The sequence below is a fragment of the Anomalospiza imberbis genome, chromosome 5 (assembly GCF_031753505.1).
Source record: "Anomalospiza imberbis isolate Cuckoo-Finch-1a 21T00152 chromosome 5, ASM3175350v1, whole genome shotgun sequence".
NCBI lineage: Eukaryota > Metazoa > Chordata > Aves > Passeriformes > Viduidae > Anomalospiza > Anomalospiza imberbis.
This window is the reverse complement of record NC_089685.1, coordinates 1,842,378-1,855,005: the sequence shown is the minus strand read 5'-3', so window position 1 is coordinate 1,855,005 and position 12,628 is coordinate 1,842,378. Positions and strand designations below refer to the sequence as shown.

Below are 12,628 nucleotides of genomic sequence, written 5' to 3'. Positions count from 1 at the left end.
TCCTCTGGAGTTCCTCTTCTGTATTTTCTCCCTGCACTTTTGAGTGGCTGTTCTGGTGTTCCAGCTCCCTCACAAAACCAGCCCAGGGCTTCCTGGTTGCATCACAGCAGGAAAAAGTCAAATTTGGGCTGTTTCCTGTGATTATTTGACGTGAGCCAGCACTGACACTTCAAAACAGGCAGAGTTTCTGAACACAAACATCCTCAAAAAACTTTGGAATGTCTCTTCCAGAGCTTTCCAGTGTAAACTCCCAAATCCCTCCTGGATTAGAGTTGCCTCAGAGCTGTCACGTTTTGGCTGCCGTTGTTCTGCAGTGCTTTTGCAATTGCTGATTCACAGAGCAATAAACCCCCAGGACTTTGGGTTGGAATCTCTGAAAACAAAGCAGCACCGAGGAATGGATTTCACCTTGCCACGAGGAGCTCTTGGCAACATTTACAGTCTGTAGAGACAATTCATCTTCCTCTCCCTTGTAACTGCTGTGCTGAAATCCCATTGTGAGGCAATAAAAAAAGGGAATATTCTCATTTCAGTCAGAGTTTTTGCGTCAGATCACCTTTTTAGAGCTCTCTTGGAATGCTGTCTGCTCATTGCACAGTCACCGTGGTTCCAAGCCAGTTTAACCAGTGGTGGGTGGCAAAGTGACAGCTGCTAAATTGAGATAATTCGATGTTTTCTGATTAGCAAAACCACAAAAGCCAGAGGTGAAAAACCATTTTAGATGATGTGGGTGCAATATCTCTGTTTGTTACAAGCATTTTAGTGATGAATCAGCCCTTCAGCCTCAGTGGGGGCCCAGCGGGGCACAGGCAGATGAAAAGAGGATGAAATGTGGCTAAAGTGGGCAAACAAGGGATGAGAGAAGAGAAGGATAATTACTGCCAATTTATGGATGGGGAATGAACAACGAGGAAGATCAAGGGATTGATTGAAGAATCATTAAGGGCCTTGTTCATCGTGTTCATCGCTAAACCATGGCCTCAGGTGCCACATCCAGAGGTTTTTGGAACACTCCCAGGGATGGTGATTCCAGCCCTTCCCTGGGCAGCCTCTTCCAGTTCGTGTTCCAATCCCTGTGGGCTGTTCAGAGCTCTGCACTCCCCTGGCCTTGATCCAACCAACAGCTGGAGCAACTTTGGATCTTTAATTCTTTGGAGTTTTAGGGAATCAGGAGCTGAACCAAAATTCCTGTTGGGTCCTTAAAATCTGATACCATCCACCAGCTCAAGGAATAGTTCTTCTCCCATTTCTCAGCTTTGCTGATGCGTTTGGAGGCAACAATTGAGCATATTTTGGGGGAAAAAACCAGCCCCAGATGCTTATTTCAGAAGGGAAGAAAACAGCATTGTTAAAGCTGCATTTAAGTCGTTATCTCTTCTTATTACTGCTGCTTCTTTTAAGAAGTCTCTCCAGTTTGGCTTTCAAGAATAACAAACCCGGAGTGGAAAGCAGAGCTGGGGGCTGCTGGGCTATTCAACATCTGGGGGTTGGGAGGCAAAGAGAAAGGGGGAAATCTATGAACTATCAAAATGTTGTTGGCTTTTCATTCCCAGATCAATGTGGGATCTCTCAGTGCATCACAATGTGAAATAGTGCATAATATCACAGTCCTAAATTGGCCCAAATTACTGTGTTTTTAAGCCAAGCCAGCTTTGTTTAAATAATGGCTTTGCCATGGAGATTTGTCTCATTGATTGGATGCTTCGGAGTGGCAGAGTGAGAAAAATGAATTTGTGTCAGGCTGAATTACAGGTTTCCATATATTATTTAAGCGTTGCTCTTTACCTCTCCCTCTGTCAATCATCATTTCCTTGCAGATTGCTCTATTTTTAATATTTCTCAGAGTTGAATGTTACTTTCTTCTCCAGCAGCAGCTTTGAAGCAAGTGTTATTTTAGTGATGATGTTAATAGTAATTAATAATTACAGGATTTATGAATGTGTGTCTTGCCGTTCTCCCCCTTCAACTCTCCTGAAACCCCACCTGCAGAGCTGCCCCTGCCCTGGGGACAACAGCAGCAGCACCTGGAGCTGCTGGAGAGAGTCCAGAGGAATCCATGGAGTTGCTGCAGGGCTGGAGCCCCTCTGCTCTGAGCCAGCCTGGGAGAGCTGGGAATGCTCACCTGGAGAGGAGAAGGCTCCAGGGAGAGCTTCCAGCACATTCCAGGACCTGAAGGGGCTCCAGGAGAGCTGCAGAGGGACTGGGGACAAGGCCTGCAGGGACAGGACACAGGGAATGGCTCCCACTGCCAGAGGGCAGGGATGGATGGGATCTTGGGAATTAGGAATTCCTGGCTGGGCTGGAATTGCCAGAGCAGCTGGGGCTGCCCCTGGATCCCTGGAATGTCCAAGGCCAGGCTGGACACTGGGGCTGGAGCAGCCTGGGACAGTGGGAGGTGAATGATCTTTCAGGTCCTTTCCAACATAAACCATTCCATGATTCCATTATTTGCAGTCAAGAAGTTTTTCTCTTTGCATTTACTGATCAGCTGGTTTTCTGTCCAGTCCCCCTGGACTTGGTCAATCTGCTGCTCCCCTTGCTGTAGGATTACCAAAGGGAAATTGCAGCACACAGTGGGGCTGGAACAGGAAATCAAGAGCTGGAAGTAGAGGAGCTGGAAGTGGAGGCTCCTCTTTCAGCCACTCTCACTGGCACCTCACACTGCTCAGGGAGATTTTCTCCTATTCCTTATTTCCATGGTTTTAGGAGATCCCCACAGAGCTTTTGCTGAAGTCCCATGAAATCCCACATTTCTTGTTCATCAGTGGAGTGACTGAGCAGGAATGAGCTGCTCAAAAGCAAAAAGTCAATACCTATCACTTTTTCATCAAACCTTTAAACATTCCATGAAAAACAGACTGTTTGAGATCCCAGAAGGAGGGCACAGCAGAGAGGGCAAAGCTTCAGGAAATCTTTAGGTAACAGTTTACAGACCCAAGTGCCAGGAGAAGCAATTCCTTCCTTTTTGCAGGAAAATTGTTGGCCCTGGGTTTGTTCCTACAGGAACATGTGCTCACGTGCAAAAGGATGGAGCACAAGAGATTAATTCCCTTTCTCTTTTCCTCCAGTTTAAAGATTTCTTCCCAATTAATTTTCAAGAACCATGGCAGGTGAGAAGACCTGGTAGGCTCTTGTTGTGCTGTTCACCTTGTGGGTTCTGGAAAAAGAAGGAGGGACAGAAGGTGCATTTTTATTGTGGAGCTGGTGTTCAATAGTCAGGAGTGCTGCAGGTGTAGCCTGAGGAAAAGAAATTCCAGATGGGAGGGGAAGAATTTGCTGCTGTGCAAATGAAGAAGCATTCTAGGGATAGATCTAGTGATAAATAATCCATGGTCTGGGGGACACACTCTTCCTGACAGGAAGCTGGATCCAGGTGGGATTGGCCTCTTCTCCCAGGGAATGAACAACAGGATGAGAGCAGACGGCCTCAGGGCGAACCAGCAGAGGCTCAGGGTGGACATCAGCAGGAATTTCCTCATGGAAAGGCTGGTCAGGCACTGGAAGGGCCTGCCCAGGGAGGTTTGGAGGTGTCCAGGGAGGTGGCACTCCGAGCTGTGGGCTGAGGCATCAGGCACAGCTTGGACTCGGTGGTCCAGGAGGGTTTTTCCAACCTCAGTGATCCTGGGATTGTGTGGCTGCAAAACCAGCTGGGTGGCTGGGCCCAGAGGCTGGTGGGCAGTGGATTTACAGCAGTGGTGTCCAGTGGGGCCAGGCCTGTCTAAGGTCTTTATCACAGATCTGGATCGAGGGCACCTTCAGTCAGTTCTCAGATCACACCGGGTTGGGTGGGATGTGGACCTGCCAGAGGGCAGGGAGCTCTGCAGGGGGATCTGGACAGGCTGGATCCACGGCTGAGGCACAACAGGACCACATACTGGGTTGTGCCCTTGCGTGACAATCACATCTAATGCCACAGGCTCCATGCCACAGCTGGATTGTTGATGGGAAAAGCAGTTTGGAGGAGTACAACCAGATGTGCTGCAGCCGAACATCTCCCTCGTGTCTTCTCCCAAAGTGTCTAGGTTTGGAAAGTCTGCTAAGGAAGGCAGGAGCCTCCCCTGAAATGGGAAAAAAAAAAAAGTAGACCCCCTCCCTCCGAATTGTTATAAATTGGAAATTAAGGGGGGCTCTCAGGCAAAAATATGGGAGCAGGAATAACAGTTCTTTATTAGGGAAGAAAATAAAAAGATAAAATAAACAATGCAGTGAACCAAAACAACACTGACAGAATACAGCCTGACACCCTGTTGGACAAGGGTGTTGGCAGCAGTCCAATTGGAATTGTGGCTGCAGTCCTTCTGGAGTGGCAGGTGTGGTTCTGTTGGAGCAGTGATCCTGTAAAAAAGGGGTGTAGTCTTCCTGCAGTGGAAGAGGCAGCTGTTCCTCTGGGAAATCCAGTGCAGGAAAAGCCGTGCTGGTGTTCCAGAAACTCAAGATTATATCCAGGTAGGAATGCTTGGCTCCTCCCTCTGGGCGGATCATCTCACAATGGATGTTACAGTTCTTATCAGTCATGCAGTGACATTCCATAGCCTATTTTCAGCAGATGTCTCCCCTGAGAGAGGATTGGTTGTGGAAGAGATAAGGAAAACTGCCCACTTAACAGAAGACAACTGCCACAGAGATGGCAAATGGAATACATCTTGCTCTCAATCTGGGATACAAGGCCACCACGGGAGCTGCTCATCCCTTGGGGTGGGACGTGAATCCTCTCCCTGTTGTGGGAAATCACTCCCTCTGCACCACTCCTAAATCCTTGTCTCTGACATTTGGGAATAGTTGGATATTAACAGTTCTGTCTTGCAATTAGAAATGCTGGCACAGTTCTTGGAGCGGCCTGGTCCAGTGGAAGGTGTCCCTGCTCATGGCCAGGGTCTGGAACAAGATTTCAGGTCTCTGCCCACCAAACCATCCTGGGATTCATTCCATGAAAATTCACTTTTTAAAACTAAAACAGCCTCTGAACAAGGCCAGTGAGGGAGCAGTGCTGAGTTCTGCCATCAAGCTGCTCTTTCCTGCAGTTGTGGCCGTGGTTTTGTGTTCTCTCAGCTGACACCATTTATGAAGTTTTGCAGGGAATTCTGGAACAACCATAGAATTTCATTTTACAACTCATTGCAGAGGGTGAAATTGTTTGTATTGAGCTGGGGTGTAAATGCTGGGGGTTTTTTGCAGGCAAAAAAACTTAAATTGACCGTCCACTTTCCTTGTCCAGCCTCACTAAAAAAGCAAGAAACAAAGCAGAGTTAAATTAAATTTCAATTTGGTTTCATAACCAGAAAGAGCAGGTTGATATTTTGTGAAACAGAGGGGAAAACTCTTCTTGGAAGGATTTTCTTCATCTTCTAAGTGTGGTTTATTGTAAAATTTTATTACTTAGAGCTGAATTCAGTGAAAAGTTCTAAGTGCTGACAGCTCCATTCCATTCCATTCCATTCCATTCCATTCCATTCCATTCCATTCCATTCCATTCCATTCCATTCCATCCCCTGTGTTTAAAATCTCTGAATAATCCTGGAGAGATGATTGCACCTGCTAATTACCTTTACAAACATTATTGAACCATCTCACTACACCTGCTGATTTCTCCTCCTGGTCAAACAGTTGAGAATAATGCAGTAAACGTATTTTAATATTATATTTTTCATTTTCTTTATCTCATTAATGGTTGTTCATCTTGAAAAGTGGAGTAGTTTATTTGACCTGCACCATACCTGCCCTGTTTGTGAACACTGTAGATCTTGTTTGAAAAATGACACTATTTTTCAATACTAAAAATTTGATACAAAAATTGTGGCTTTTTCTTGAAAAAAATCATGATTAGATGAAAGAGAAATGAAGAGAGTGGTATCTGCAAACTCAGGAGTTCTTCTGCACTATTTATGCTTCTTATCATATCTGAAACAACCTAGGAAATCAATTCCTGCAATCCCTATCCACGTCAAACCAGGCTTATCAACAGGAGCCTCCTGGAAGTTGTTCTTGTCTGCTTGAAAGCAGATGGATCTTGAGGACTGGGATACAATCCCTTTCTTCTGTTACACTTGCAGGTGATGTTGTGGAATGAAGGGTTTTTTTTTTTTTTTTTCATGGAAGAAGGGTGATAAAAATTGCTTTTTAAATTGTTCCAATCAAAGCAGCTTTTTATAAAAGTTTCTGGTGATAAGGGCAGAGCTCAGTGAGATGGGCGATGAACAGCTGGAAATGAGAGAGGTTTCATTTTGATTTAGTGATTGGAGTTGAGACAGTCAAAAAATCAGTTAGAGCCAGGTGGAGGACAGAAACAAAACCAAAACAAATCCACAAAAATTCCTTTGGCCAGAATTGCTGCCGTGAATCCAGAGGAATCCACGGAGCTGCTCTGAGGGCAGGAGCCAGCCTGGGAGAGCTGGGGGTGCTCACCTGGAGAGGAGAAGGCTCCAGGGAGAGCTTCCAGCACATTCCAGGGCCTGAAGGGGCTCCAGGAGAGCTGCAGAGGGACTGGGGACAAGGCCTGCAGGGACAGGACACAGGGAATGGCTCCCACTGCCAGAGGGCAGGGATGGATGGGATCTTGGGAATTAGGAATTCCTGGCTGGGCTGGAATTGCCAGAGCAGCTGGGGCTGCCCCTGATCCCTGGAATGTCCAAGGCCAGGCTGGACCCTGGGGCTGGAGCAGCCTGGGACAGTGGGAGGTGTCCCTGCCATGGCAGGGGTGGAATGAGATGTTCTTTCAGGTTCCTTCCCACCCAAACCATTCCATGTTTTAGAAAGAAGGAATTAAATGCAACCACGTTGGGAATGCAGGAGACAAAACACTTTTTCTGGACGAGGACGTTGCTCCCATCAGGGACATCCAGCTGTTGCTGTCTGTGGACGACACCAGTGGGGGGTTTCTTCCAGGCTTTACTTTCCCTTCTTTATTTCTTTCATTTTTTTGTTCCCAGTCACAAACATTCAGCTGGATATTGGGTCACTTAATTGCATTTTGTTTTTCTCTGGCTGCTGTTCTTATCAGGGCAGCACAAGACTCAGGGAGTTCAGTCGGTATTTGCGTAATCAATTTAAAAAATGACAAAGGAGTCCTGGTAATTAGGGCAAAGCTGCTGCTTATGATTTTTCAATAATTACTTCAGCTACCTCCTTCTCCAGCACCTCCAGAAAATGGGGGCTGATTGAAGGAGGGGGATCTTGCTTGACTGAGGATGTGTCGGAATTCCACAAATCCAAGCGGGAATTCAAATTGGGGCTTTTTGTTTCAGCACATGAAGGAGTTCTCAAGGAGACAGGGGAAGAGTGGAGTTGATTTTTATTTTTCCTTGATGCCACAGAGCAGCTGTGCCATTCTCTCTTTACCTGTTTATCCTCATTTCCCTGAACATCAGCTGCCCTGGCAGCAACCCAGGGCTTGGATGTCTGGCAAGATCTCTGGGAACAGAGGAAGACAAAAAGTTTTGAGGGATGTGTTGCTCATTTCTCCTTAGCTTTGTGGCATCCGTGGATTTCTGAGACCACTTATTTCCTGGATAGTCTGAGATCCAGAAGGGAAAGGGGAACTGATGGTTTGTCCACCCCAAACAAAGAAAAACCCCAGCAGAGTTTTTGTTTTTGGGGATGGGAGGAAAAAAAAGCCTGAATCAGTGCTGAATCATCCATAAAAATGTTCAGTGGCATTTTCTGATCACTCCCTTTGCTCAGCCAGGGAATCCACGGGGTGGGTGAGGGATGAGGTCTTCACTGTTGTGCCAACAGAGCCTCTCTGAGATGGTGCAGAGCAGGGCTGGGGTCAGCCCTGGATGCCACCTTTCCCACCCAGATCCTGCCTCACTTGGAAAGGGAACACCCAGCATCCAGAGGAGCGGCCTGGGTGGCTGGGAGAGGTCATGGTAAACTCATAATCCATGTTGGAAAGCCACAGGATGGTTTGAGTTGGAAGGGACTGTAAAGATCATCTCGTTCCAACCCAAACCGTGGGCAGGGACACCTCCCACTGTCCCAGGGTGCTCCAAGCTGGCCTTGGACACTTCCAGGGATGAAGAGCCCCAGCTGCTGCTCGGTTTTGGTGTGTGAAGGCCCTTTAATGGTCCTTCCCTGGCCAGCCTGGGCAAGACTTTCTGCCTTAAACACTGCTGTGTAACAGGGAAAAATCTGTTCCATTATCCTGCACTCTCTTCCCTTCTCCATAAATTGACTTTTTACCCCAGGGCTCAATAAAAGCTCTGTTGTCCTTTAATGTCCTTTTCCAAACCAGCTGTGCTGGAGAGGAGCAGACCTGAGCTGGAGGACTGACCTGCGCTGGTTCTAAAGGAACTCAGAGCCCTTTCCAGCTTCTCTCCATCCTTCCAAGCCATGGAAATGTCCCCTCTGTTATTCCTGCCTCCAGAAGAACCAGAATATGGATCCCACACAATCCTGGCCCTGAGCAGCACCTTCTGCCCACCAGAGATCTCACCACAGCCTTGGAGAAAGGAGCAGGATGATTTCTTGGATTGTTGTTTTTTTGGGTTTTTTTAATAGTTGAATCTATCACACTTCCTTTTTACCCCTGTTTCCAAAAGTTCTGCTTTTCACGTGGGAAGTGTTGGAATTAATTTGGAAGTGTTACTGAGGAGTCCTGGTAGACACAGCTGTAAAAGCACCAGGACCTGCAAAAGCCCCCAAAGAGCTGTCAGAGCTTGGCTCTCACCGGAGAAATCTAAAATTTATATTTTTTTTAATTTTTTTTTTCCTTTTCCCCAAATGTGCCGAAGCTTTTTGTCATTTCTCACGATTCCTAGGCAGCTTTTTAAAATCTCAATTTGCCACGTCCTGGTGCTGTGCTCCTGCTGTGCTGCCATATGGTGGTGACCCAGGTGTCCATGCTTGGTGCCAGCCGTGGCTTCACAGGGAAGGAGGTGGAACCAGGGAATTTTAACGAGGAGCTGCCCCCTCCTTCCCCTGCTCTCACCGAGGCACAGACCATTAAAAGACTGAACCCTTCAAAGGTGGCATCCAAAGTGTGATTTGTAAGATTGTCACATCATTGCAGCCCTCAATTTTCTCCCCTTGGTCTGAAGACCTCAAGAATCAGCCCAAGCTCAGTGTCTGTAGCTGCTTTTTTTTTGTGAGGGAGACAGATGGGCCCTTCTCCCCATCCTGAAAATTCAGTTGCGTGTTTATTTTGAGACAAAAGTTGCCAAATATGTGGCTCTTGATGGCCCAGATGAGCCACACAAAGAAACCCTGGGTCAGTATTTTTGTAGTATTGTGGCTACTGATCTCAAGATCCTAAAAGTTCTTCCCAGTTCACCCAGTTGCAGCTTCCACACCTTCCACCATCCCAGGATGCTCCAAGCCCCAGTGTCCAGCCTGGTGTTGGACACTTCCAGGGATCCAGGGGCAGCCACAGCTTCTCTGGGAATTCTCTTCCAGAGCCTTCTCACCGTCCCAGCCAGGAATTCCTTCCCAATATCCCATCTAACCCTGTCCTCTGGCATTTTAAAGCCACCCGCCTTTGTCCTGTCTTTATCTACTTGTGGAAAAAGTCCCTCTCCCTTTTTTATGAGCCCCTTGTAAGTGCTGCAGGGACTGATATCATCAGTTTTCCAAGGCACGGGGAATATTGGGATTAAATTCCAGCCCAGTCTTCTGTATCATTAGTCCTCCTGTAATTCACTTTATACACTGCTCTCCCTCAGAAGGTCCTGTAAGGGTTTGGAAAAGAAACATCCAAAACCACACAACACCTGGAAAGCTGTAGGTCTGGAAGCAGGAATGTCATTTTTTTCCAGGTGGCAAATTCTCCCTGTTCAGACCAACATCCAGAGTGCCTTGGGAAGGTGCTGGAGATTGTTGTGCTGCCCTGACTGCTGAAAAAAAAAAAACCCTTCAGCTGCTCCCCTGGAGGATTTTCTTGCTTCTCCATCCCAACCACGTGCCATTAATTAGCTTTAGTCTGGTTGTTGTAATTGCACTGATGTTCCCTGCACGTTGAAATTCAGTCATTTCAAGTTGTAGCTGCAGCCTGAAATGGCTGCACCAAATTATGGCTAAAAAACATATTCTGGAAATGTGTCATTCCCATTAGTGAGGTCTTTGGGATGCACCGATGGTGACAGAGCAAACAAAGAGCCTCAAACGAGCTGTGCCATTCCTGCCTCTCATCTCCTGCCCAGATCTGCCATCCTTATTAATCACAATTAATTATTGAGGGAAATATCCTCATCATAGAAACAAAAAACCCAGGTTGGAAGGGAGCCCAAGGATCATCAGATCCAACCTTTCCTGGCAAAGCACAGCCTGGACAAGGTGGCCCAGCAGCCTGTCCAGCCCAATCTGGAAATTCCCAACCCTGGGGAATCCAGCACTCCCTGGGGAGATTATTCCAATGGCTTCTTGTTCTCCTTGAGAAAATTTTTCCCCTTGTGTGCCACCAGAATCTCCCCAGGAGTAACTTGTGCCCATCACCCCTTGTTTTACCTGTCTGACTCCTGGAAAAAGGGATTTTCCTTCACTCCCAAGAAGGTACTCAACTTAGGATGATGTTTTCTAGAAGATACCTGGGTGTTGGAAATGGGTCACCCAAAGCCTGCAGTGTGGTTTCACAGAATCCCAGGATGGGTGGGGCTGGAAAGGACCCAGTGGGTCACTGGTCCCACTCCCTGCTCCAGCAGGGCCGTCCCAGAGCACAGGGCACAGGGCAGTGCCCGGGTGCCTCTGGAATGTCCCCAGGGAGGAGACTCCAGCCCCGCTCTGGGCTCTGCTCAGGGCTGGGCACTGCCCAGGGCAGAAGTTCTGGCCCCTCAGCTCGGCAAGGACGTTGAGATGCTCGAGCACGTCCAGAGGAGGGAGAGGGGCTGGGAACACAAACCCTGTGAGGAACGGCTGAGGGAGCTGGGGGTGCTCAGCCTGGAGAAAAGGAGACTCAGGGTGGCCTCAGCACTCTCCACAGCTCCTGAAAGGTGCCTGTGCTCAGCTGGGGCTGGGCTCTTTCTCCAGGCAGCACTGGCAGAACCAGAGCACACAGGCTCAAGCTGAGCCCAGGGAAATTCAGGTTGGATATCAGGAAAAAGCTTTTCCAGAAAGGGTGACAAAGTTCTGGAATGGCTGCCCGGGGAGGTGGTGGGGTCACCGGCCCTGGATGTGTTTAAAGAGCCTGGAGGTGGCACTGGGTGCCAGGGTCTGGCTGAGCTGTTGGGGCTGGGCTGGACTCGATGCTCTTGGAGGTCTCTCCCAGCCCAGGGGTTCTGTGAGTTCCATGAAGTTCTGCCCCACATGCAGGGGGAATTCCTGGGCTCAGTCCCTGCCCGTTGCCCCGGTGCCGCTGCTGGGCCCCGGAGCAGAGCCTGCTCCGCCCTTTGGAAGCTCCCTGTGGACACGGATCCCCATGGATGGGGTCCCTCAGCCGTGTCCCCTCTGCCCTGAGCAGCCCCAGCTCCCTCAGCCTCTGCTGGGCACGGACATGCTGCAGGCCCTGAGCCATCCTCACATCCCTCCTGTGGCCCTGCCCCAGCAGCCCCAGGTCCCTCCTGTCCTGAGGAGCCCGCAGCTGGACACTCCAGATGTGCCTCACAGACCTCCCTGTCCCACCTGGGTGAGGACTTGGGGCACTGGAACCAAGCACCATTTTGATTCGCACAGATTTGCAGATGTCACCACGCTGCTGAGCCATATTTCCCACAAATTCCCATTTTCCTCGGGAAAACCTGGCTAGAACTTGTTTAGCCAGACTATTAATAGCAAAATACTCCAAAAATTAAGGTATTTCTGTTTGATCCCTCAGTAATGCCACTGCTGCTTTGACTTGCTAATGTCTCTCCACGCTGCCCTAAACTCCTGCAAGCCAAACTAAACTGCTTTTCTGTGTGTTTAGAAAGCATTAAGGTTTTACAATCTATTACACAAACCCTTCCTCAGAGCTGCAGCTGGATTTCCTCTGATCACCTCTATTCCATCACTTCAGAAAGCATTCTTGATCCAAAGAAAAAGCCTTTTATCCCGTTCTCTGATCATCTGTTTGCTCACAGTAGGTAAAACAAAAGGCTGAGCTCCATCCCAGAAATCCTTTGTGCACTTCCCCGTTTTAAATTCCCTGTCAGAGATTTCTCCCAGGATAAGCAAGCGTTAAAATCCCGGTTTAGCCCGGCTGAGGTTGGTTTTTTTGTCCCAGTGTATTGTGCTTCGCAGGGAAGGTGGTGGATGCTGGTTTCAGAATTCGATTGTTTCCGAGAGAAGATTTGATTCTGCTGGAAGTTATTGAACGTAATAACACTTTATTGCTCTTTTTAAGCAGCTCAGAGTTTCTTGCAGAGGCTTTGACAGAAGGAAAAGTGAGAGGAGGTGGTAAAGCGCAGGGCAGGAGGAAGGTGGTGGAAAAGGCAAATGGGATCTAGGGAAGAGTTTCATTAGGAAATTAACGAAGTGTTAATGAGAAGGGTTAATGTCATTGCACTGGACTGTTTTGGAATTTTCCCTGTGGTACCTGTGGCTGATTCTGGTTGTTCAGTTTCACAGAACGGGTGAGAAGAGCTCTTGGAAAGAGCAGAAATTCCTGCAGGAGCAGAGTGAAATAAAAATATTGAGTGGTTTCTGTTTGGAAGAGGAAAGCTTGGATCTGGGCAAAGTCCAAACTCCAGCCAGAAACAGGAGAGGAAAACTCCAGGCCAAGAAT

The 12,628-nt window shown here is 48.1% G+C and overlaps 1 protein-coding gene across 2 annotated transcripts in view; it reads left to right on the top strand.

Moving 5' to 3' along the window:
* Nucleotides 1–12,628, top strand: part of EXOC4 (exocyst complex component 4) — a 309,715-nt gene that overhangs the window by 197,590 nt on the left and 99,497 nt on the right. Inside the window, exon 11 of one of the 2 annotated variants that reach the window (XM_068189372.1) lies at nucleotides 232–463. The exons of the other annotated variant lie outside the window; for it this stretch is intronic. Coding sequence (XP_068045473.1) covers nucleotides 232–448 — 217 coding nt within the window. The 3' untranslated portion in view covers nucleotides 449–463. Of the gene's footprint in view, nucleotides 1–231; nucleotides 464–12,628 lie in introns of those variants that run through there. 2 annotated transcript variants of the gene reach the window in all.